At 41.6% G+C, this 25,630-nt stretch overlaps 1 protein-coding gene across 3 annotated transcripts in view; it reads left to right on the forward strand.

Moving 5' to 3' along the window:
• The window catches only part of DNAJC24 (DnaJ heat shock protein family (Hsp40) member C24), a 45,727-nt gene that overhangs the window by 5,942 nt on the left and 14,155 nt on the right, over positions 1–25,630 (forward strand). The window contains exons 2-3 of one of the 3 annotated variants that reach the window (XM_075188041.1): positions 2,479–2,601; positions 18,532–18,670. In XM_075188041.1, the coding sequence (XP_075044142.1) occupies positions 2,479–2,601; positions 18,532–18,670 (262 nt within the window). Of the gene's footprint in view, positions 1–2,463; positions 2,602–18,042; positions 18,230–18,531; positions 18,671–25,630 lie in introns of those variants that run through there. The other 2 variants (XM_075188042.1, XM_075188043.1) reach the window with 2 other exon arrangements.

The following is a 25,630-nucleotide window of genomic DNA, read 5'->3' on the forward strand; positions in this document are numbered from 1 at the left end:
AGAAACTCTTGATTTCTATCTCACAGAAAGTATGAAATCTTCTCTCACTCAACAATTCCCCTTCAAATGGCACCATAAAAAGATAAAATATTTAGGTATCTACATAACTAAACAATATAGTCAGCTTTTCCAAGCTAACTATCCTAAACTACTATCCCAAATTAAATCTGATTTAGAAACCTGGAGTAAAAACCTAATTTCCTGGATAGGACGAATCAATTCAGTTAAAATGAACATTTTGCCCAGGTTGCTATATCTCTTCCAAGCCCTTCCCATACGCATCCCCCCTTATGTATTCAAATTTTTGCAACACTACACTTCACAATTCATATGGGGTAGAAAACGTCCAAGAGTTCGGCTCCTTGTCCTACAAAGGTCGACGCGGGAGGTCGGTCTGGGAGTCCCCAATTTTAAAAACTATTTCTTGGCAGCGCAACTCGCCCAGTGTATTTTATGGAACTCCCCGGGCTCCTCCAGAGTTTGGGTCTCGATTGAAGCTGAGAGCCTGGGTATTTCCTCCGCCTCCTCTCTCCTGTGGCTCCCTCGCACTAAACGTCCTCGGTCCGCTCTTATTCACCCAATTGTATCGCATTCGCTCTCTCTCTGGGACCGGGCAAACACTAAGTTTAATCTTGCCCCGGCTCCTAGTCCAATTGTTCCTCTTTTTGATAACCCAGATTTTCCACCAGGTCAAATAGTCTCGTCCTTTGAATTTTGGAAAAGGAACGATGTTTACTATCTTAATAATATCACTACAGGCGCTTCTTTTCCGTCATTCGAAGACATAAAAACCAAATTCAATATTCCCAACACTTTTTTTTTTCAATACCTACAACTAAGAAACTTTCATTCCACCACTAAATCATCTTTAAGAATCAGGCCGTTGACCTCATTCGAGTCACTTTTCCTCCGGCGATCTTCTACCAATGGCCTTATATCTCGGCTATATGGAGGGCTGAGAGTCCCTGACTCAGACACCCAAGATTCCCATGAGCGAGCCTGGGAGGAGGATCTGGGGGGTCCCTTGGATGGGGAAGATTGGGATGAAATAAAAGCCAACACGGCCTCTAGTTCAATCTGTGTGAAGCTGAAAGAAAATGCCTATAAGCTTCTTTATCGATGGTATTTGGTCCCGACCAGATTACAAAAAATCTTTCCGGACTCATCCAGCTCATGTTGGAGAGGATGCTCGTCAGAAGGGTCCTTCCTCCATATTTGGTGGCAGTGCCCCAAGATTGCCCCATTCTGGTCGGAACTACGGAACTTCGCATCTCAGATTCTACAGATTGACATCCCATTCTCTCCCAGATTTTTCCTTCTCCCACTTGGAATTCCATCCGCAACTAAACACCAAACAAAAATGTTCCGCCACATAGTTTCTGCAGCACTATGTCAAATTGCCACTAATTGGAAACAACCCACCGCGCCCACTATGCAGACAATTATTAATAGAGTTTGGCACTCATACAAAATGGAGTTTATGACATGCCTATTGCGCAACACCTCTAAATCTTTCAATAAGGTCTGGGAACCTTGGATGTCATTTTTTCAAATCCAAATTCCTTTTGCCCTATGACTCCTCTAAAACACTCCACTTGATATCCCTCCTCAACCCGCTACCTTTCCCCCCCTCCCTCCACTTCTCTATTTCTTGCTCTGCTTTCTTTCTCTTCTCTTCTATTGGCGGTCTGCCACACCGCCTCCTAATCTATTTTGCCCACTTTTCTCTGACTGACCTCCTTTCTGTTTCTTTCTTCTTCTATCCCTATAGCTAAAATTTGGTCAATCTCAATATTCTCATTATGATACACAATGTTTGTATTAGTCCCTGAATGTGTATAACCTGACTGTAACAGATTTTGTCTTGGACTGATGTTCATTATTGACCTTCTCAAAAATAAAACTTTTAAAAAAAAAAAAAAAAATGTGTAGTAGGGAATATCCTAAATCAATTGTAAATTTTAGTGTAAAAATAAAGCTATCAAGTATTTGTGTGCTAGATGAAAAAACAGCCAGTATTTAACTTATGTGCAAAATAATAAACTGATTTGCACCCCTTGCATTGTAACATGGTTAGTCCAGGAGCAAACTGACTCCTTTTTTTTTTTTGCTTTGCTCTCCTTAATCATACTTGCCTACTTTTGGCAAGTCGTATCCGGGAAAGGGGTGCGGCCAAACGCTTCATTTTGGCCCTGCCCTGCGACAAAACGGCATACTTGTCGCGGGGGGCCAATCGCGTCATTTTAGCCCCGCAATTGCGGGATGTGGGAGACTTGCCAGCTCTCCCGGGAGTCCTTGAGACCGACCCGAATTTCGGGAGTCTCCCGGATATTCCGGGAGAGTGGGTAAGTATGCTCTGATACTTTCGCTCCATCTCTCTGCTACATCACATTTGCTGACCATTGCTTTGCCTTTTTTTTAATACAAAATGTAACCTTCCTTTTGTAATCCTCATTTATTCAGGTTCTTCCTGTGTAGAGTATATGTATACTCATGGCCTCAACTAAGGGGATGGAGAAGGACTGGTACAGTGTACTGGGAGCGCGTCCATCCGACAGCCCAGCGCAACTGAAACAGAAGTACCAAAAGCTGGCGTTGTTAGTGAGTATATCTTTTATATTATATTACATAGAACCATTGGGGTAATGACTATGTAAACAAATTAATACCATAGTACAATACATTCTGTGCGGGTTTGATTAGAAATCTTAAATCATTGGAGAAAATGATTCATACGTCTGTAGTGATTATTATAGAATATTACAGCTAAGAAACTCCTGTGATTGTATCATCATCATCATTTATTTATATAGCGCCACTAATTCCGCAGTAGCCAGTTAACCTACTAGTATGTTTTTGGAGTCAATGTATTTGTTTTTTTCTGCAAGTGGGGGAACCATAAAACTACAGCTGATATTTTTCAGACATGGTTTGTACTATTTGTTGTATGTATGTTTATATAATGTGTGTGTGTGTATGACAACAGGGTTGCACTTACTACATAGAATATTTATCGCTTTCTAATATGTAAGGTGTTGTACATTTCCTCCCACACATCGCAGTCACCACACCAAGCTGTCAGTGCTGATCACTGTTTGTGCTGCTCTCTATGCCAGTCAGTTGCCCAAATTAATATACGTCATACATGCCAACTTTTAAGATTTCTTCCCCGGGGGATCCGGGGTAGAAATATTTAGAAGTAACCGTAAAGTTGAGCCTTATGTTTCTGAGGTTGTATTTTCAATTGCACGTACCTTAATATATAGGTAACTTTAAATCTATCATATAGACAGACATGTTCTAGGCAAAAGTCCGTTATCATCAGAAACTTGCACTAGGGTGTAGGGGTAACCAGATATGCCTCCTAGCAGGGGTATCTTAAAGCTATGTGTAAGTCACACTCAGGCTCATCTCTATGACGCATGTCTCCACTCCCCTACTGTGCTGAACTTACATCCAAACCATCTCCACCAGCCCAAGTAGAACATACGCTCAATTCCAAATACAATCATGCCGACAGTGAGCAGTCATTGTGGGATCCCATGGGGCTCACAAGAGCACATTTATACTTGACAATATGAATTTCCCGTGAAGCCTCTTTCAGTAGCAGGATGGACATTTATAGAGTTTCTCAATCAAGGAATAAAAAAAATTGCAATTAATTCACCACTTGTCAGATCACTAAACCTGAGATATATCTTCTTGTAACATTTGGTACATGTAAATCTCCCATCCCATATCTGGGGGTAAATGTATTAAGTAGCGATTCTAGGAAATCAACGGTATTCGGCAACTTTGCCGTCATAATTTAAAACGGCTGTGGGTTTAAAGCCAAGTTTTGTGTGATGAGGGCATGTGGGTTCCGTGTTATATGTCCCTCATCACTGGCTGCCTGTGATAACATGCATGTCTAATATGATGGGCCAGGGGTCACGATATTTGGTTCCTGGTCCTGTGGTTGGCACAGTGCTGTGTACATGTGTTATTACTAGTAGGAGTAGTTGATCAATGTGTTTTACCTATGCCGACACCAGGGAGTATATCATCAACATCATCATCATTTATTTATATAGCGCCACTGATTCCACAGCGCTGTACAGAGAACTCGCTCACATCAGTCCCTGTCCCATTGGAGCTTACAGTCTAAATTCCCTAACATACATACACACACACATACAGACAGAGAGAGACTAGGGTCAATTTTGATAGCAGCCAATTAAACTACCAGTATGTTTTTGGAGTGTGGAAAGAAACCAGATCACCCGGAGGAAACCCACGCAAACAAAGGGAGAACATACAAACTCCTCACAGATAAGGCCATGGTCGGGAATTGAACTCATGACCCCAGTGCTGTGTGAAGTGCTAACCACTAAGCCACCGTGCTGCCCAAATATATATAAAACTGCGGGTTTTAAAAAGTGTAGATGTTGCCTGTAGCAACCAATCAGAATTTAGCTGTCATTTTGTAGAATGTACTAAATAAGTGATAACTAGAACTTTTTCAAACCCTCAGTTTAGTAAATATACTCTCAGGAGTTTATTAAGAGCACAACACTGCCATCTGCAATAGCACGGGCTGGCCAGCAAATTTTAGCCCCGTGGAAGGGGGGCACGAGACTCCGCTTGGTAACCTATTAGGAACATATTAAAAGAATAAAAATGCAGGTAGCCCAGTGACTCTGCCCAAGGAACCCCACTGTGGGACTGCCGGGGGCAGATGCTCCCTGCCCTCCAGGTCCAGCATGCCCCTGTATAACTGTTGCTCAGTTACTATGTAACCTAAATTGCAGAAGACACTTTATCCTCCTGGTATCCCTAGATAGCAAAAATACTGACTGTTGATTGGTGGATTCACACACAGGAGCAAGGCCAATGACCTCACATCAATAATAACTAACATGTAGTGCTTTATCATTTCAGCTTTTTGCTGTATATCCGATCCCCTTTGTACACTGAGTTGTAAGAGTAATTATAACTGTTTGAGATGTAGGGTACAAGACATACTCAAGCTTTAATTATTAACAATGTTGCTGTGGAAAAAATCAATCATTGCAATATACCTTTTATAATTCACCAATGAGGATGTTTCCTTTTGGAGTTTGATTGACATTAATAAGCAATCCTGTGGCTGTCGAGCCGGTGAACAGCAAGGTTTGACATCCCTCATCAGTGATGTGGGACTATCACACAGAATATAATTTAGGTGTTGATTGATGAAAGCATTGTTTATTCTTTACAAAATCGATTCATTAGGAGAGATGTGCACTGATATATTATAAACGCTCTTTTCCCTTTTCAATACAGAAGCAATCTTTTAGAAATCATAATTGCGGAAATGACAAAGCCGTATACTGTAATGCACATTAGTAAGTAGCGTCACAAGATTATGATAGCACAAATGTTAAACTACCAGCTAAGCTATAAAAATCTAAAAAATACAGAGCCTTCTATTTAATATTATATGCAAATACCCTATAACGACATATTCATGTCTGTTAAATTCCATCCATATTGTATTCTATTATCATATAATCAGGGGGCCTAGATGAATGAATTCTACAACAGTGCGTGAAAGCCAGAGCATGCTGGGACTTCTAGTGCCCTAGGAGCTACGCTGGGGTTAAACGAACAATGCGATGGTAATGGCTATGACACGGCTTGTCTCTGTGGCTCTTTATATAAGAGGAATATCTTTCTAGTAACGTAGCTCTCTAATTGGGATCCCTTCGGTGTTTTCTTGGGGTTTGTAAAGCCGCCTAGGCCATAGAAGAATGGCAATGTCCGTGTCTTCATGACAGGGCAGCCCCAGCTCTCTGTTCCCGGGAATGTTCCTGTCTGACATATCAGTAAATCCCTCAGTTCTGGGCTGGAGATATGGAAAAGTGAAACAGATACACTGTGCGCTCATTTTCTGTTTGACATGTGTGGAGAATCGCTAAAGAATGGCTGGTCTCCGGGATGTCTGATATGAATATGCAAATCAGCTTTTATGTTCTACTTCCCACTGACAATTAGATGAGAACCTAGTCACTGCCTGGTTCCTGTCAAACTTCACCTCAAAAAAGTTACTGGCATGGCCATACCAACCCAATCTCCTTGACTGGGTGCCAGTCATTGCTTATAAACAGAAGAGGGTAAGAAAAAAGGAAGATCCCAGCGATGGTGACTTATAATGCAGATAATAATTCACAACTGTATATACTACAGCAAAAACATCTATATATGGGATCAGACTTTTCCTTCCGTAAATGATATGAATATAAGTCAGAGGAGTTCTGTGACCAAAGGGTGGCTTCTAAGATTTGTGTTAATTTACACTAGAGGGTACATTATCCCTTCTAATATACATGTTTTCCTAATGACCACTGAAGTGATGACATCAGAACTCAGACATCATAAGCGATGACATCAGGACTCGCTGCATGTACAGATGACATTTACAGGCATTTATACCTATATTAATATCGCTGTGTGTGTGTGTTAGGGAATTTAGACTGTAAGCTCCAATGAAGCAGGGACTGATGTGAGTGAGTTCTCTGTACAGCGCTGCGGAATCAGTTGCGCTATATAAATAAATGGTGATGATGATGATGATGATGTTTGTGATTTATCGATGTATAATACACATTTGGCAGTAATAAGTGTACATCTTTGTTTCCTTAGAAGCGGTGCTCAGTGATGTCATAATTTGTTTCAGAAGCAGTAGTATTTATTAGAAACATTTTCAACCGTGGTACCGCTATTTTGGTAAAGGTAGAGAGGATGTTATTGACCTGTTCAGATACATAGTGGTTAGCACTTCTGCCTCACAGCGCTGTGGTCATGAGTTCGATTCCCGACCATGGCCTTATCTGTGTGGGGTTTGTATGTTCTCCCCGTGTCTGCGTGGGTTTACTCCGGGTGCTCCGGTTTCCTCCTACACTCCAAAAACATACTAGTAGGTTAATTGGCTGCTATCAAAATTAACCCTAGTCTGTCTGTGTGTGTGTGTTAGGAAATTTAGACTGTAAGCTCCAATGGGGCAGGGACTGATGTGAGTTCTTGGTACAGCGCTTCGGAATTAGTAGCGCTATATAAATAGCCGATGATGATATGTAATGACAATCTCTATGAGAGCACTGCTTAGGAAGTAAAAGGAAGGAATGCTTTTTAGTACATATGGGTACCAACAGGAGGAAGCAGGCTCCGATTAGTGGAAAAGCCACATATTTATCTTATTCTATGGGAGTCTGGATGTAGGAGCCACAAAAAGCAAAAGCAACAGGGAGGCGTAACGGAAAAGTTGCGCAGGGCAGCAAAAATTTTAAACGTTACGTTCACTGCGGCTCTGTTCGCCCAATCAATGCAAATAGCCAGCAAACCAAATGTTACTTTGTAACAGTCGTTTAGCATCAAACTGGTTTCATTTTCAATATTTATGAAAGTTTATTTTGTGTTATGTCTGCGGGTTGTTTATGTGTATTTTAGGCTTGTGTGGTTTTTAGTTACACTATATGATTGACCGCATGAAACATATCACATGATCAGTAATAAATTGATCCCTCTTGGACCAGCTACACATGGTACTTCAAGATTGTGTAGGTCCCATAGTCTTCCTATCGCTATAGATCATACGACGAGTCTTGTTAATAGTCATACAACTAAAGGTTTCATGCTCAGCCTGTGTCCTGCAACAGGACAGATATAGATTAATGGCTAACTAATTACAAGGTTTTTGGATGCAAAGACCCCTTCTTTAGGCAGGTAAAAGGCATCCGTATAAACATATTGGGCCTGATGTATTAAGGAAAGTAAAGCAAAAAAATGAGTAACTTTTCACTTTGGCAAAACCATGTTGCATTGGAGTGGAGGTAAATTTAAAATGTGGGGACAGATTTATAGTTGGGGTAAGGTATGTCCTAGATCAACTTTAATTTTCAGTGTACAAATAAAGCTATCAAGAATTTGTGTTCTACATGAAAAAAAACAGCCAGTATTTATCTTGTGTGCAAAATAATAAACTAATTTGCAGCCCTTGCATTGTAACATGGTTTTGTTCAGGAGAAAACTCACTCATGTTTTTGCCTCAGGTCCGTTATGTTTCCTCTACAAAACTGATAGTGATTTGTTTTATTGGCTTACACATAGTGTGCTCTACCTGTGTAAAGCTCTATCTTAAAATAGATCTGACGAACGACACGGAGTGTCAGTGTTTTGTCTAAGACGCGGCCTGGTGAAAACGTAAATTAGGAATAAATAGGCACTTGGGTAGCGGTGGCAGGGAGCCAAATCTCTATGGAAATGAGGTGCCTGGCTGGTTAGAAAGTGGATATTAATTTACATTATTTCAAGTGATGAATGCGCAGACAATTGTTGCAGAGACAATAACTCTACGAAACTAATTCAAAGCCATTGTCCGACCCTATCACTATGAATTTTTCTTCGCCCATTTTATATCTGCTTCGGTTTTTGGGTCAGTGCAGATGGGTTTAGGAATGCGCCTGCAGCTGTTGTGTGTATGGTAATGACTGTTTACAGACACGAGACCTAGAAAACTAGGGGGGGAGAGTGCTTTTGTGTTTGTGTGGGTTTTGTTTTTCTTTTATTTCCTGTTATATTAATATTCTTATTTTCCAACTGCAGAGAGACGATGATAGTGAAAATAATGCAGGTGCTTTTGTGAAGAACATGAACTATGTGAGATAAAGCCTGTCATTCAGTGCATTGTTTGATGTGGCCAACAGGGTGTATACAGATGGAGCAGACTTTATTGGTCCACGCAGAGTGTCTTTGCAGTTGGCTCAGATATCCTAAACATTTCCTGAGTAAACTAATCTGAGATCTTTCACACGGCAGCACAGATTCTCCACTGAATCCTGAGCCGCGGCGCTCTACCTAATACAACAAGTCACTTACTGCAATACATTCTGCTCCATATGTACATGAACACCACCAGCCAATGCACTTTTTAATTGTTTACCCTTGTCACGTTGTCTCCTCTCTCACCTTTGCTTGATACCTCGCTGTAACGCCAATGCACAATTTGGTTCACCCTACCAATTATAAAGAGCATTATATCTCCTTTGCAGAATATGGGAGAGGTGTGAATAACAGAACAAATCACATGACATACAAGACAAATTAAGTGTAAGACAACACAGGGACAGAGAGGAGAATGGAGACTAGGCAGACACGTGGCACGGGGTGCAGACACGTGGCACAGGGTGCGTAAGCGAAGCTCGGGGTGCAGACACGAGACATAGAGAACAGACAGTAGACATAGGGTGCGGACACGAGGCACGGGGTGCAGCGACGAGGCACAGGGTGCGGACACGAAGCACGGGATGCGGACACGAGACATAGGGTGCGGACACGTGTCACGGGGTGCGGACACGAGTCACGGGGTGCGGACACGAGACATAGAGAACAGATAGTAGACATAGGGTGCGGACACGAGGCACAGGGTGCGGGCACGGGGTGCAGACATGTGGCACAGGGTGCGTAAGCGAAGCTCGGAGTGCAGACACGAGACATAGAGAACAGACAGTAGACATAGGGTGCGGACACGAGGCACGGGGTGCAGCCACGAGGCACAGGGTGCGGACACGAAGCACGGGATGCGGACACGAGACATAGAGAACAGACAGTAGACATAGGGTGCGGACACGAGTCACGGGGTGCGGACAGGAGACATAGTGTGCAGACAGGAGACATAGAGAATAGACAGTAGACATAGGGTGCAGGCACGGGGTGCAGACACGAGACATAAAGTACAGACAGGAGACACGGTGCGGAGGCGAGAGAGAGGGTAGAGGACCCTGTCAGTGAGAGCTTACGATCTAAAGGTGAGAATTTCTAGATGGAGCTACAATTCCCCAAAAGAGCACAGTGATATTTCTGGGCGTAGTTCTAAAAACTGTGAAGTACATATGTGTGAAGTGGCTAAATAGCACATTGGCAGACAATGAAATGCACTATGAGGATGGAGGTTTTTGTGGTCTATAGACGACATTTCAAGCACCATGACAAATAGGAATAGAATAAATTACAGGAGGGGCCCGGTCACTTCCTCGTACAAGACCCGCGCAGTCACCTCCTGGTAGGCTGAACGGGTTGTTCTACGGCACATCCCTACTCAAAGGTACCTTAGAAAAGCTATATATGGTGTTGAACTTCTTCTTTATAGGTCTATTAGAATGCATGACGTAGTTTTAGATTTGAGTAAGAAAGAAATTATTTTTTTTTTTTTTCAAAACTCAACAAAACGCCAACTCCTCAAATTAGAGTTAATGGGATCGTTCAACCTTGTTTGGAGTAATAAAAAAATCAGCTAAAAGGCTAAATATTTTCTAAAACCAACAAACAGCTTGGGTCCGTAGTATAAACAAAACACTGTGCCAGCAATCTGCTCATAGAGACGAGTCCTGGAATGGAAGAGGTTTGTAACCCTATCCCGCGGTGGGCATTAGGTGGCAGTAGTGTGTTGTATTTTACCATCCCCACTGTTTCCTCATAATTTTATATTTTGTCCTAGATCTGCTGCAGTAACACACTGTACCCCCCCACCCCACCCCCAGTATAACTCACTGAAGTTTTTTTAAGTCCAGCATTTGACATAGTCACCCTCTGTAGTTACTTTCTTTATAGCATTTTTTGCATTTCTCTTATTCATGATAATATATAATATAAAATCAAGCAAAGTGGGTTTATTCAGATGGTTGAAGTCCCTTCCTGCTCCGAGTTGTCTTTCCAATGGCCTTAGGCTCACATGCTAAATTCCCTCCTACTTGTAAATGGAGATTCAACTATTAAGGTTCCAGAGGAGGTGACAGTGTACTGCTAATTGCAATTGACGCTCACTGGGTTAATTTCATTAACTATTAGACAAAGCATAATTAGAAAGCTGTAACCATCCTGGTTTCTGGGACTGAAATATAGTGATTTTAATTGTATTTTGTCTTGCAGCTTAGTGCCAGACATAGTGTAGCAGACGTTGCAAAACGGCTTTAATTCGGGAATCCTGGTGGGGTGAGGAGAACAAAATAGATATAATGTGTTCTATGGAAGTGGGCTAAGAGGTAAGTACAGGTTTGTGAAAACCATGATCCATTTAGTATGCGAGGGTGGGAGGGTGATGTTCTACCTTCACATAATGTTTAAAATGCGACTTGAATTGTATATTGCAGTGTAGAGATGGATATCATCATCATCATCACCATTTATTTATATAGCGCCACTGATTCCGCAGCGCTGCACAGAGAACTCACATCAGTCCCTGCCCCATTGGAGCTTACAGTCTAAATTCTCTAATATACACACAGACACTGACAGACAGAGATTAGGGTTAAGTTTGATATCGGCCAATTAACCTACTAGTATGTTTTTGGAGTGTGGGAGGAAACCCATGCAAGCACGGGGAGAAAATACAAACTCCACACAGATAAGGCCATGGTCGGAAATTGAACTCATGACCCCAGTGCTGTGAGGCAGAAGTGCTAACCACTGAGCCACTGTGCTGCCCCAATATAATCACATGTTGTAATTTACTTGCTTCTGGAGACATGTGAGCATCAGTGAGTGACAATATTCTTGTCTTGGAAGTGGCTATTGATAGATATCAGTGTGGTAACTGCTCTGGTGGACCTGGATAAGAGAGCAGGAGATCAGAGGGTAAATGTATCAAGCTATGAGTTTCTGGAGGGTTTGAAAAAGTAGAGCTGTTGCCTATAGCAACCAGATTCTAGTTATTTATTTAGTACATTCTACAAGAGATAGCTAGAATCTGATTGGTTGCTATAGGCAACAGTTCCACTTTTCAAACCCGACGGAGACTCGCAGCTTGATACATTTACCCCCAGGTGTATAATAAGAGATTTGGCGGTGAAGGAGGGAGGGGAAGAAAATATTTAGCAAAAAAACAAAACAATTATATATAATAACATGCAAATATTATATGTAAATAATTTATGGAATTATTTATCCCCTTCTGTAAAGTCTGAGAAGTCCCAGATATAATGGGATAAGGCAGGTTGTATACTTTCATATAGTGGCGATCTTGGCGTGAGTCAAGGTCAACACCTTTGTCCCGTCTAGCGGATGTTGGGAGCTATGTACCCACTCGCTAACACTGACGTGATGACATCAGAGCTCGACGATTATAAGCTATGACTCACAGTTTATACGGATATTGTTTGGAGCAATATATACTTATATATTAGACAAAGGAGTCCAGTCTTCTGACCCGATGGTAGAGAGAACTCGCAGAGCATAATTGTCTGCCAGTATTTCAGAAGATCAGAGATACCTGTAAAACAGTTCTTATTAATCTTTGCGACCTGCCCGAGCATTTTCCTCCTGTTGATGGCGTTTCCGATTATTGGGAAAAAATAGATTTTTATACATGTAGTCCACCATGAATTGCCGAAGAATGCGCCTGGGGTCGTAATTCGTATATTCCGGCAAAACTGCGGGATGATTAGGTGATCGTAATGTTCTCTATACAAACCACCACAATTCTTGATGTGGATTCAGCCTTCTCTCATTGCCTTTCATGTAGCCTTTGGTTAATGTTGATCAACAGATGCATAAGTCCATCCAAGAAAGCTGAGAAACCTACGTTTTATCCTAGCAACTGGGTGGTGGAACCAAGTGAGCAATATGATAAACCTGAAGAGCGTATTTGGCAACAGATGGAGTCTTCCTCCAGAGAAGCCATTCCTTTGGTTCAAGTGTCCCAGCCCGATATATAGTTTCAGGGCTACGTGCTGAAATAAACTCATTGGAATGTTGGGGTCCTGCCTAGCACGTCCCCCTTAGTCATTGGCACCATGGCTTAGCGGAACACCTGGCCGGATGGTGTAGTGGTGAGACTTGGAACAGCAGGATGTTCCGGCAGGTCCAGTTGGGAGTCGAGCAGTACAAGGTTCGGAAGATTCCTTTGGAACACACATATACTACAGTTAGTCATGGACATAATAACTTGTAAACATTTATGAAGATTTTATACATGGTGGGGTTTAGGGTCAGGACTGAAACTGATCACGACATTTCCATCATACCTTGCAGAACCGAAACAGAGATTCAGAATTGAGGTTAATAGGTTGGTCCGTAGTGAAACATTGAGGTCCAGTGCTGAATAATTAATTCATCTTCAGTCACTTTATACCTTAATGTTACTGGTTATATTATGTGATATGGTCTGAAGATCTCAATGAACTATGCCCGTCTTTGGCTCCCAAAGAAAATGTAGTGTACAAGATGTCTTTTCTCATGATATTTACATAGAAAAATACTTATAATGACTATACAGTGGTTTCCACACAGCCTGGCTGTAGTAGTACTACTCTACTAGCCTGGCTGGTAAATTCATATTGGCTCGGTATTCTAAAATTACTGCCAATAGCATCCCCCAACCATTACTGTAATTCTATTATTCTTATTAACAATTGTTAATATTTGTTGACTTAATGACATTTACTAATATTGACACAATATCATCATCATCAACATTTATTTATATAGCGCCAGCAGATTCCGTAGCGCTTTACCATTGGGAACAAACAGTAATAAAACAATACTGGGTAATACATACAGAGAGGTAAGAGGGCCCCGTTCGCAAGCTTACAATCTATGGGACAAATATACTCATTCCCGGGCGGATTTATAACCTGTAGAGGATTACCCAGTGCTCAAGTCGCTAAATGAGGAAGTAACTTAAGCGGCTCTCCAAGTAGTTTTCTATCAACGTGAGGAATATTGTGTTATTGCTCGATGTACTGTTTCCAAGCGCTGGACAGAAAAAATTACAGCCAGCTGTGTCCAGGGTTCAATCAGTAAAGTGAGCTCATGAAATGCATTTCCTATGTTTGTTCTGCAAGCTTTATTTTGAGGAGTTCTGAAATTATATATATATATATATATATATATATATATATATATATATATATATATGGGGAGGAGTCAGTGTGAATGTACTACTGGGACAATAAGTATGGCTGCTGCCGCACTGTGGAGAGAGGGGCTGTGTGCACACATTTGGTTGGTTAGATATAAAGCAGACAGCTCCTACCAAGGCGGGTCTGTGTCAGAGCTGTCAATCATGCACTATTACATCCTATTCACAGAGCAGTGATTGACAGTCCCTCCACCAGCAGCTGTCTGCTCTTTCATGTGTAGTAAGGAGAGAGCTTGGTGATGGCTGGTAGAGGGTCTCCCTTGCGTGTAGGGGAAGGGCAGTCACCGTGAAAGCAGAACGTATTCTCTGTCCAAAGTCAGAGCATGACGGACAGATCTGACAATCACAGCAGGCAGTGCTGTGACGCATCTATTTTCTAACGAGGTCGCAGAGCATATACGATTCTAATGTGTTTTCCCACTTTTTGATGCGGGCCCCACTTCTTTTTATCTGAACATTAGTACATATCCAGGTTCATGTGTAACGCACCCTCTATATGAGACAAAATGTATACATCCAACCTGTTCTTTTGTGATCTCTGAAAGATACCACAGAGATACTGACCTTCTGTTGTCCCTACACCATATAGGAGAATGATGACCTCCTCCTGTAACGTAATGTTCGGACTTTTGTTCTCCTCTACTCTGTGTGGATGATGTTTCTAGACAAGCGAGTCCAGTTGAAGTTCCAGAACAAGCAGTAGCGTTAACTAGAGAAAAAAAAGAATTCCTGAAAGCGTTGACAGAACATGCTACCTAATTAGTAGCCGATGAACCATGCCGGCCACAAAGGAGAAGGAGGACGTAGCCCCAGGCTATCTGCTCCTACAAGACCTCTTTACATAACAGTAGGAGGAAAATCACTCGGTGAGAAACCGAGGACATATCTACATATATTGGGACAGGAGATGTCTACAGCAACAAGTTGTGATAAAGTACAAGTGATTATGTTGACATGGAGAGATAGGAGGATGTTTACTTGCAGCTGAAGGGTTATATTTGATCAATGGGCTTAATCTCCTTGTCAAACCAGCCCTGGTAGCCACACACCACACTGTTGTTCCAGTGCAATGTTATTAAACCAATATGAGAAGGACTGCTAGAACACCGGCCACATACAAAGCTCTGACAGTTGCACGTTTTACACATCATAGTTCTAATTCAATTGTGATCATCTCTGTGCAACTTTTGTCAAATTCAAATGTAAGATTGAGCCTGGCGATTCTAAATATTTTATTGTCCTAAGGTATTTTGACAATGTGACCGGTCTGATGATTTTTGTTTATTTATTTTTTTACTGTACAAAAAAAAAGAGCAAAACTTTGACCGTTAAGGGAGTTTTTTCATCGCCAACATGACAAATTTATAACCATTTGTATAAGTGACATGCATCCTTCTCCCCAGGGCTTATTGTGGTTGTTTGTTTGTATTAGCATCTTAAATTTTTACGGTCCCCCTGTAATATTTTATAGTGGGTAATGTTTCAAAACCACGTTTAAAAATTTAAAAAAAGAAGAAAACTGATGCAATACTTGTTGGCGATCTCTGCCAATGTTTTGTCTATTGCTAGTTATTTTCTACTAATTTTAATTATTTTTTACACAAGTGATTATGTACATGAGAGACACAAAATGAGGACTTATAAATGTCATCAGGGAAGGGTTGATACTCCTATTTTGAGGACATTTACAAAGAGACAATATTCGGGCTAGTTTGATGTGGTATAACTTCCTATATGTGTGATTGTAAAGTGTACAGGGGGGCACATCGATACTCACAGTATTTGCATAAAGCATGTGCTATTTTTCTATGCTGTTTTCCAACAGGAGGGTGCATAGATAAACTCTGATTTTCTCTCTTTTTTTAAATTATATAATGCACTAAGCACAAATGGTCTGATGCAGAGGTGAACATAACTTGAATGTAATTTACAGCCCAAAAATGTGGGGTTGGGTACGCTTTACCGATGTCCACTACTCCGACATTTAGAACGCCTATAAAGAAAATCCGATATTATGAAAAACAGATTGGAAAAGAAACAGACTTACCTTCAACCCAACGCTGGAGATCTCTGATGGGAGCACGATGCTGACAGCAAGTGATTTCGATTGGAGAAGTGTTCAGCACTGCAGGGTGATGTCATCGCGACGTCTGTCAATAGAAATTTAAAGCGGCAATGTCAGGTTAAGTGTTTAAACACTTAACCTTAGGGGTCCCCACATTGCCGTTTTAAATTTCTATTGATAGACGTGGCGATGACGTCAGCCTGCGGTGCTGAACACTTCTCCAATCGAAATCACTTGCTATCAGCTTGGTGCTCCCATCGGAGATCTCCAGCGTCAGGTTGAAGGTAAGTCTGTTTTTTTTCCAATCTGTTTTTCATAATTTCGGATTTTCTTTGTAGGCTTTCTCCATGTCGGAGCAGTGGTAATCGTAAAAGCGATTACCACCGAAAATGTGCACACAAGAAAACATATTCTCAAGCGTGACAGGTTCTTCTTAATGAAATGTTATGCTGTGTATTCTACTGGAGACAGTTGCCCTCTTTAGAAAGCTGCTTAGGTGCGGAAAGCTGTCTGTTTTACTCTGGGGAAATGCGGAAGTCTGGGTCTGTGTGATGGGCTTGCATGATGCTAGGTTACAGATTCACACATGGGAGCATCAGTATTGTAACATTAAGTTTGAAAATGAATAACTGACATGCTATACTTTACAGTTTCAACTGTTTGTCCCATATCTGAATCCTTTTAGTAATTGTCTGAGAGCTGTGAGAGGTGTCTGAGAGAGTGGGAATACCTATTACACATATAAACAAAGCTGCAGGGGTTAATCAGGGTATGTTCAAAATGTGTAGTCTGAAGTTGGTTTAGTTTATTGATTCATTTATAGAGTGTTGGGTCACTAGCTTGCTGGCTGATTTGGGGGTACAGTAATAGCCATAATGGTTGGTATTGCACAGGCTCAAATAGTGACAAGCTAGAGAGAAAATCACACTTAATGGCAAATAGATAATCTGAATCCAGAAATATTGTTTATAACTTGTAGGTTCATGCTGGATGTTTAACTAAGAATAATTTTCAGTATCTTCTAACACTATTTTTAGGAGTGTTTGACGAGGGTCAGAGAACCTATTGCATTCATTCATCAAAACTGGGTACATACAGACATACAAGACATCAAGTAGGAATGGTTAGAACAGTCTGTAGCCTATCAGAGCAATGGAATGTTAATAGAAGCCAACTCTATGTGTACAAAGGTTTGGAGTGGGAGGGGCTAGGCCAACATGTAGCCAATCGGAACATTTAACAATAGCACAATATAGCGTGCATTAATTTCACACTGGTGCAGGGAGATGGGGTCAAATGCATATTTATATAAAATGATGTTCATACATTCAATTAGTTTTAATGTACTTAGCTATATCCTTATGTTCAGTAGGGGGCAGATGTGATTGTAAAACTCAGTTGACGTTCTATTTACTTGCAGCGTTCTCTCAGAACAGAAGACATCACTTTCCCAAATGTTTATTGTTTGTAAACTAATATCATTTAGTATCAAAAAAGCTACGTTGAACCACTTCCTAAATTAGTCTTATAACCTGTCTCTGAGGGCACAGTTCCAGTATTGGAGTACAAGCCCCATGTTTTGCCTTTTTCTTTTAGTTCGAATTGTAATCAAAATTATATATATATATATATATATATATATATATATATATATATATATATATATATATATATATAATATATTTATTTATTTTTTGCGAACCTATTAGGCTGTTTTAGAGTGAATTTGCTGCAATTTGCAGTATGTGTGGGCACAAAGTGAATCTATTTTATGATGGGAATGTTCATATGTCTATTTGTACTCGTCTGGTCCTCATCTGACCACACCAATTGGACATAAATCAGGGTGGCTGGAAGGATCTGCCCGTGTGTAGGCAACCTTTAGAAGCATACACCTGATAGCTATTCTGTGTGGGTAACATTTTGCACAAAGGATCTTAATTGATCTTGTTTATTGTTGAACAAACCACTGTTTTTACCGTTTCTTCTCTCCCACAGTCACTGGTATTACTGTTTATAACCCGGTAGTCTGAAAGCAACTGCTTAAAAGAGGACCGGTCATGTATGCACAGTGGAGGCATCCATTGTGGGCTGCTTCAGTACGCAGCCTATGAAATTGCTAGGAACCAGTGACATCACTGATGCACTTCCTGGTTTACTGCTCAGGAGCTCTAGTGAATTGATGCATTCTCATGGATAGTAGTCCAGCCCACAAAATGGCTGCCTTTGTGGTGTGTAGGTGACTTTAAGTTAATGAACGGAAATATATCTTAAAATTCCACACTGTTCTTGCATAAATACAGAGGACCTGCGTGCACAGGAATTCTAAATCAATCAAACAACGATATAACATTAACTTGAAATATTGATAATAGGCAGTGGCCTTTATTTAGAAAACAAAACTTAAAAATATATTTTACATATAGCATTTCTTTAAAGGGGATTATTTTTACTCATATTCTTCAATTGTGTGGATTACATTTCTTATTGATTTCATATTTCTCTCTCTCTCTCCCTTGTTTTCCCTGGGCAGTACCATCCAGACAAGCAGCGCGGGGAGGTGGCAGCTGAGCAGCTCACAGAGGGCACACAGAGGTTTATTGAAATCAGTCAGGCGTGGAACATTTTAGGGAACGAGGAGACAAAGAACGCCTATGACCTGCAGCGGCGTGGTAGGTCCTCGCAGGCAGTCCTGTACCATGTTCTGTCAGTCCGTATTCCGTATCCCATGGTCTGTCAGTCTGTGTTCCATAGTCCATGTTCTGTCAGTCTGTGTTCCATAGTCCATGTTCTGTCAGTCTGTGTTCCATAGTCCATGTTCTGTCAGTCTGTATTCTGTATTCCATGTTCTGTCAGTCTGTATTCTGTATTCCATGTTCTGTCAGTCCGTATTCCATATTCCATGTTCTGTCAGTCCGTATTCCGTATTCCATGTTCTGTCAGTCCGTATTCCATGTTTTGTCAGTCCGTATTCCATAGTCCATCTTCTGTCAGTTCGTATACCATATTCCATGTTCTGTCAGTCCGTATTCCATGTTCTGTCAGTCCGTATTCCATGTTCTGTCAGTCCGTATTCCATGTTCTGTCAGTCCGTATTCTGTATTCCATGTTCTGTCAGTCCGTATTCTGTATTCCATGTTCTGTCAGTCCGTATTCTGTATTCCATGTTCTGTCAGTCCGTATTCTGTATTCCATGTTCTGTCAGTCCGTATTCTGTATTCCATGTTCTGTCAGTCCGTATTCTGTATTCCATGTTCTGTCAGTCCGTATTCTGTATTCCATGTTCTGTCAGTCCGTATTCCGTATTCCATGTTCTGTCAGTCCGTATTCCGTATTCCATGTTCTGTCAGTCCGTATTCCGTAGTCCATGTTCTGTCAGTCCGTATTCCGTAGTCCATGTTCTGTCAGTCCGTATTCCATATTCCATGTTCTGTCAGTCCGTATTCCGTATTCCATGTTCTGTCAGTCCGTATTCCATGTTTTGTCAGTCCGTATTCCATAGTCCATCTTCTGTCAGTTCGTATACCATATTCCATGTTCTGTCAGTCCGTATTCCATGTTCTGTCAGTCCGTATTCCATGTTCTGTCAGTCCGTATTCCATGTTCTGTCAGTCCGTATTATGTATTCCATGTTCTGTCAGTCCGTATTCTGTATTCCATGTTCTGTCAGTCCGTATTCTGTATTCCATGTTCTGTCAGTCCGTATTCTGTATTCCATGTTCTGTCAGTCCGTATTCTGTATTCCATGTTCTGTCAGTCCGTATTCTGTATTCCATGTTCTGTCAGTCCGTATTCTGTATTCCATGTTCTGTCAGTCCGTATTCCGTATTCCATGTTCTGTCAGTCCGTATTCCGTATTCCATGTTCTGTCAGTCCGTATTCCGTATTCCATGTTCTGTCAGTCCGTATTCCGTAGTCCATGTTCTGTCAGTCCGTATTCCGTAGTCCATGTTCTGTCAGTCCGTAGTCCATGTTCTGTCAGTCCGTATTCTGTAGTCCATGTTCTGTCAGTCCGTATTCCGTAGTCCATGTTCTGTCACTGCACTAAAGCCGATCATTTATATTTTAGGTGTGTGTTCTGTGCATTATAAATAATAGATGCGAGATGAAAGCTGATTTATTACCCACAGTTAGGCTGCAGCTTATTTACTTCATTATTTATTTTGCTCTCGTTATATATGACACAGGATAGAACTATTTCAGTGTAACGTAAAATGACATATGTTCGGGCATCCTTCCTATAGACCTTTAGGGAAGTTGTGCTGTGCGTCAGCATAGAATGACTCATCTTCGTTCACTGCAATCTCCACATAGTACTGATTCACACTTTACACCCCTGAAGCAATGGCAGACCCTGGGATGATGTGACGGATCCCCGTTTTAGTCAAGGATTTCAATTACTTTGCTACAGCCCTAGATCACATAACAAGGGTGCAATAACCCCAATGTGCTGTATCCCATGGCAACCAGAGTTCTGTCCTTATTAGTCTGACGTGTCCTAGACTGATGATGGCTAATATTCAATTGATTGGCAGCCCGTTCCTGCTGTTATTACTTTGATATGGACCTTCACGCCTTAACAATAATTGTAATTCCAGAACACCACTAATAAATTCGATTCCCTTCCGTGGGTGATTCTTGAATAGATTATGAATATATAACTCCCTCATTTTGTCTCTATATCTTATTATTATTATTATTGTGGCAAGGCTTAGGTATTGAAAGTGTTAATTTGACATAAAATTTTGGTAAATCAGCGTCTCTCGCCTGCAAAAAAATTTTTTTTTAATGTGCTTGCGAGAAAATAGCTTCTTAAAACAGCGACAGGCTGTTGGGAGCAAGGAAGGGGGATATGTAGGTCAGATCTGTCACACACAGGCTCCTGTTACATGATGTGATAGCCTGTCTTTCTGCTTGGGCCTGGGGGTAGGAGTCCCTCAGCCTTCCATTAGAGCCTTCGATAAATGTATACCCACCCTCCTTGCTAATGGGAGGGGGGACTCAATAATAGTGTATCGCCTATGGGGAAAACACTCAGCGGCACATTGCAGTAACACACTCTGGCTTATCTTTCATGCATTGCCACCATCGCTCCTCGGCGCATCTGATAAGAGGGAGAGCTGCCTCTGTAGATTGTTTACAAGATTCCCTCTATCAAATCTACCTCCTCTTCCCCCCCCTGTCCCAGCTCCCCTGCTGCTAACATTCTATGGGGACTGGCTGCTTTGTTACACCAGACCTAGATAGAGAAACTGTACAATCAGAATACATAATGGACATGCCCAACATAAAGCGTGCTAGCACACGACAGGGGGGATATACAAGTCTGCCCTATCCCAGCTTTCCAATCTAACCTGATGCAGCAGTAGTTTATCTGCATGATAAATTGCTTTCAAGTGTATGTGTTGCCTGCACACAGTGGAGGCATCCGTTTCTATGAGCTGAGCCAATATTCAGCCAATCCAATCACTAGAAACTCGTGACATCACTGTTATTTATGATTAATACTATAGTAATAATTATCTAACAATCTACTAGTTTCTGCTCTAAAAAAAATTGTGGGTTACAGAATTTTATTTGAAAGTTGTTGGCGCTACAAGAGGCTTGTCTTGTTCGGCTGAGCTGCTAATCATTATTTAATGTTACTCAGCCTGAAAGGATCTGTGTAGATTTTACACCTCTTGAACTGGAAGCTAGTAAACATTCCTGATGAGCTGCCACTGTTTTATTAGCCTTAACATATCAGACAATGAAGCCATGAAATCGTTTCCTTATTATTGTATGAACTCAATGAACATTCCAGATGACGTGGTTTGCTCTCCCGAGTGTAGAGTGTACAGTCTTTGTAGGAAAAACCACAGTCAATAACGTTCTTGTAATTGGTGGTTATGTTTGATGAGCTGTTAATCCGTTATAACCTGGCTGTGAACACTTGCCAATTTAAAATATAGAGGGATTTTGTTTGTAGGGTTGTTATGCATGTTTTGTCGCTATCCAATAACGATTGTCGAATCTCGATTTGTGTTTCCAACGCACAAATTTATTCTCAAAAAGTAGCAGAATGATTCTAGCGAAATAATAATAAGTACAGCCGTTACTTATCGCAGGCGCTCTGGATCCAGTGAACAGTCATTCAGGTCTGAAGTCTGTGGTCAAAGATGACTTTCCACTAGATGAAAAGCTCCTGCTTATATACAGACAGAAATACAGTAAAACAATGCAGATGGTGTGGCTTGCTTCTATTGGTACAGGTTTCAGGAAGGTCCAGGAGGTTGCAGATCATAGGCTAGTTCAAACTAAAATATCCAAAGGTGGGGGTCATCTCTCCAGGGGATGTGCTCCAATCTTCCCGCCAAGAATCCTGTTTCAACTAGTCCATTAGCATTTTATAGTCAGTATCACTTAAAAAGGTTTATTCACTAACATCAATAACTAGAGTATGCAATGTGCGATCTCTTCGCCAAATGAACCGGACAGCTGCTGATGAATAGGGATTAAAATGATACCAGACATGACACATTTCCTTTAACCTGTACCATATGTTTTACTAATATGCATATAACTTATAATATTACACATAAACACTACTATATTTCGACATAAATAACTGTGTTGCAACTATAATTAATGTGTACTATTTACAAATGTGTGCGTTGGTGCAAATATGTGTAAAAGCGTAAAAACTGTTATTGCCATGTCTTGCGGCTGCGTGCGCCGTACCATATGCATATTTTCAGACAAAGACAACCAAGTTTGCTCGATATTAATTGAAATGACTTTATCCAATTTGCTGACTTCGACAGGGTTTATAGCATTAACTGATGTCAAACGGAACATCCGGTTACGGGCATCAGATGCAGCAAAGCTCTGAGATTTTGCTGAGCGAAGTAGCCCTCCGTTACTTACACACTTCAACACTTACCTCCTAACAATTCCCAGGGGGGACCTACATTGGTCCCACAATCCCTAAACCTGGAAAAAAGGAAGAGAAGACTGAAGCCTTGAATGTGGCCACTCCAGAGAAGAGGCAGCAGAGGGGTCGGAAATAAGTGACTTTAACGGTGGTTTGTCGAAACGTTGCCCATGTGGTTACACCAGTCAATTTGCTTACGGACACCAAAGATAAAGCAATGCGGAAAACATATTAAAATCCCATACAAAGTGCTTAGATGAGGAAGAACAGCAAGTGGGCAATAATGAAGACAAATTTGAAATGCTGGACACCCTGTCACTCCTGGAACATTATACGGTACCATAGATTATATGGTGATTGCATAGCAGACAATAAATACAGGTCTAGACGCAACCACATAAGACTAATAGAACTTCCAGAATCATAAAAGCAAGATAAATCAATGGAATCATGTGAAATAATCATTCCTATTCAGCTGGGCCTCTCCTTGCATGTGAACGTAGAACGTCCATTGTATAGTTGCTCTGGAACGTGAGAACATCCAGAGCCAAGTAATAATGCACATACTGGATTTCTGTGGATGAAATGCTGACTTCTCATGGAGGTAATGCATCAAGGCAAAGTGTACAAGATATACACAGCTATTTTTAAAGTCCATAAAGTTATTACACAGAACTACTGAGGATACAGGACAAAGTCAGCCGGAACCAATCTTTTCAGTCCGCAGAAAAGGAAAATTAGTTCTTAGAAATGTTACCAGAGAGGAAACAGACAATGGAAACTCCATCAGGAGATTCAGAGACAGGTGAATCCACTTGTCGATCATCATCCACCTGCTTCAGCCAATACGGTAAAGATCCGCTATTCTCTAGGACCAAATATGAAGAACACCTGACTGGCGACTGCACGGCCCTATACACCTGTATGGAAATTCGGGAACTTTAAATGGGCAGTGGATATTTGATACAGACAGAGTATGTTTAATTTGCCTTACTATCAGGAAAGAGAGTATGATCGAACATCATTCACTATGTTTAAGGAACTCCTTATCAAACAGAATAGGAAAAGGATACTAGTAGCTAAGCCCCAATGTGATATGTTGTATCGCTACTTGACCTTTTGGCTAAGATGAAGTATAGATCTGTAGGGTATGAAGACATACTTGTAGGTGAGGCAAAGTCACTCAATCCTCTGGCCAGCGGCTGATGTGCTAAAAGCCTGAGATACCTGTATGATACTCTAGTCAACAGGGCCGGTGCTAGGGTCTTCGGCGCCCTAGGCACAATTTCAAAATCCGCCCCCCAACCCCGCACCCCCCGGGCACAATTTCAAAATCCGCCCCCCCCCCCCCCCCTAGGCATAATTTCAAAATGTGCCTGGTCTTTCCTTACCCTGGCTCCATAAGGCTGCTCCTCTCTGCCGGGTTCCGTCCCTCACTGACACTGTCGGGCCGTGATGATGATGTCACACCCGACAGTCAGTGAGTGGAGGGGGAGTGGAGGAGACGGAGGGACTGTGCGCCCCATCAGTTGTTGGAGGGGAGGGCGGCAGCGATCCATAGCCCCTCCCTGTGGATCTATCTGAAGCTGTGCAGCGGCCGCGGAAGGTATGCTCAGCGGTTTCCGCACAGTGTTAACGTACAATACACTCTGCATTTTTCTTCTGTGGTGCCCACCAGAGCCCGGCGCCCTAGGCAACTGCCTAACGTTGCCTAATGGGAGCGCCGGGCCTGCTAGTCAATGGGTGAGGATTCGGCACTACGTTGCAGAAGGTGGTATGCCAAGCCATGTGGTGTATGTACAATAAAAGGCACCTTTTGGTTTTCCTGGCCTTTGGGTTAAATCGGGCATTGCTAGTCTAGGAGACTTAGTGTTACTTTTGGATTTTCGCCAACCTAGAAATTGCAAATTTTCCCTTTTCGGTGGGCAAGACAAATTGGTCTGGATGCCTTGCAAAGCTTTAGCAGAACCCATGAATAAAAGAGACTCCTCTAGCCTTACAATTAAGGCAGGGACTGATGTGAGTGAGTTCTCTGTACAGCGCTGCGGAATTAGTGGCGCAATATAAATAAACAGTGATGATGATGACCTATTCAGTCACTATGGAAGCCGAGAAGGTGATTGTTAACGTCCAATGGAATTGGTTGTTCCATGTAATTGATACATTATGAACACAGCTGTTGGACTAAACCAAATTTTCTTCTACCGCTGTTCTGCTCTGTCTATCCCTACATTGGTTGTTTCAGCTTTACAGATTCTAATATAAAATACTTCTAGTAAGATACAAAGCCATGAACAGAACTGCACCAACATACATCTCTTCCCAAACTAATCCTTGCTCTCTGCACCAGATGTGCTCCTCTCCTTCTATCACCCCTATTACCTACTGTCATTCCCGGGTTACAGGGACCTTTTTCAGGCTGCACCCACTCTGCGAAATTCCCTCCTATGTACAACAAGAGGTTTTTTTTCTTGCGTCCCCTGGAAACTCGCCTATACAGACAAACTTATCAAAGTTCCGAACCACCCTCTTACCCTCCCTGGGCTATTCTACCTGATCACAACTCCTCTACACTTTGAAAAACTTACATTAATTTTCTTTCTATACCCAAACAACCTACTGACTCCCGCATTGTGGTGTGGCTGGATCATACAACTCCCACAAGCATTTTTCCCAATCTGGCCGGGCCAATATGTAGTATGTGGCATTTGATCTCGTA

Source organism: Mixophyes fleayi, chromosome 10 (genome assembly GCF_038048845.1).
Source record: "Mixophyes fleayi isolate aMixFle1 chromosome 10, aMixFle1.hap1, whole genome shotgun sequence".
Taxonomy (NCBI): domain Eukaryota; kingdom Metazoa; phylum Chordata; class Amphibia; order Anura; family Limnodynastidae; genus Mixophyes; species Mixophyes fleayi.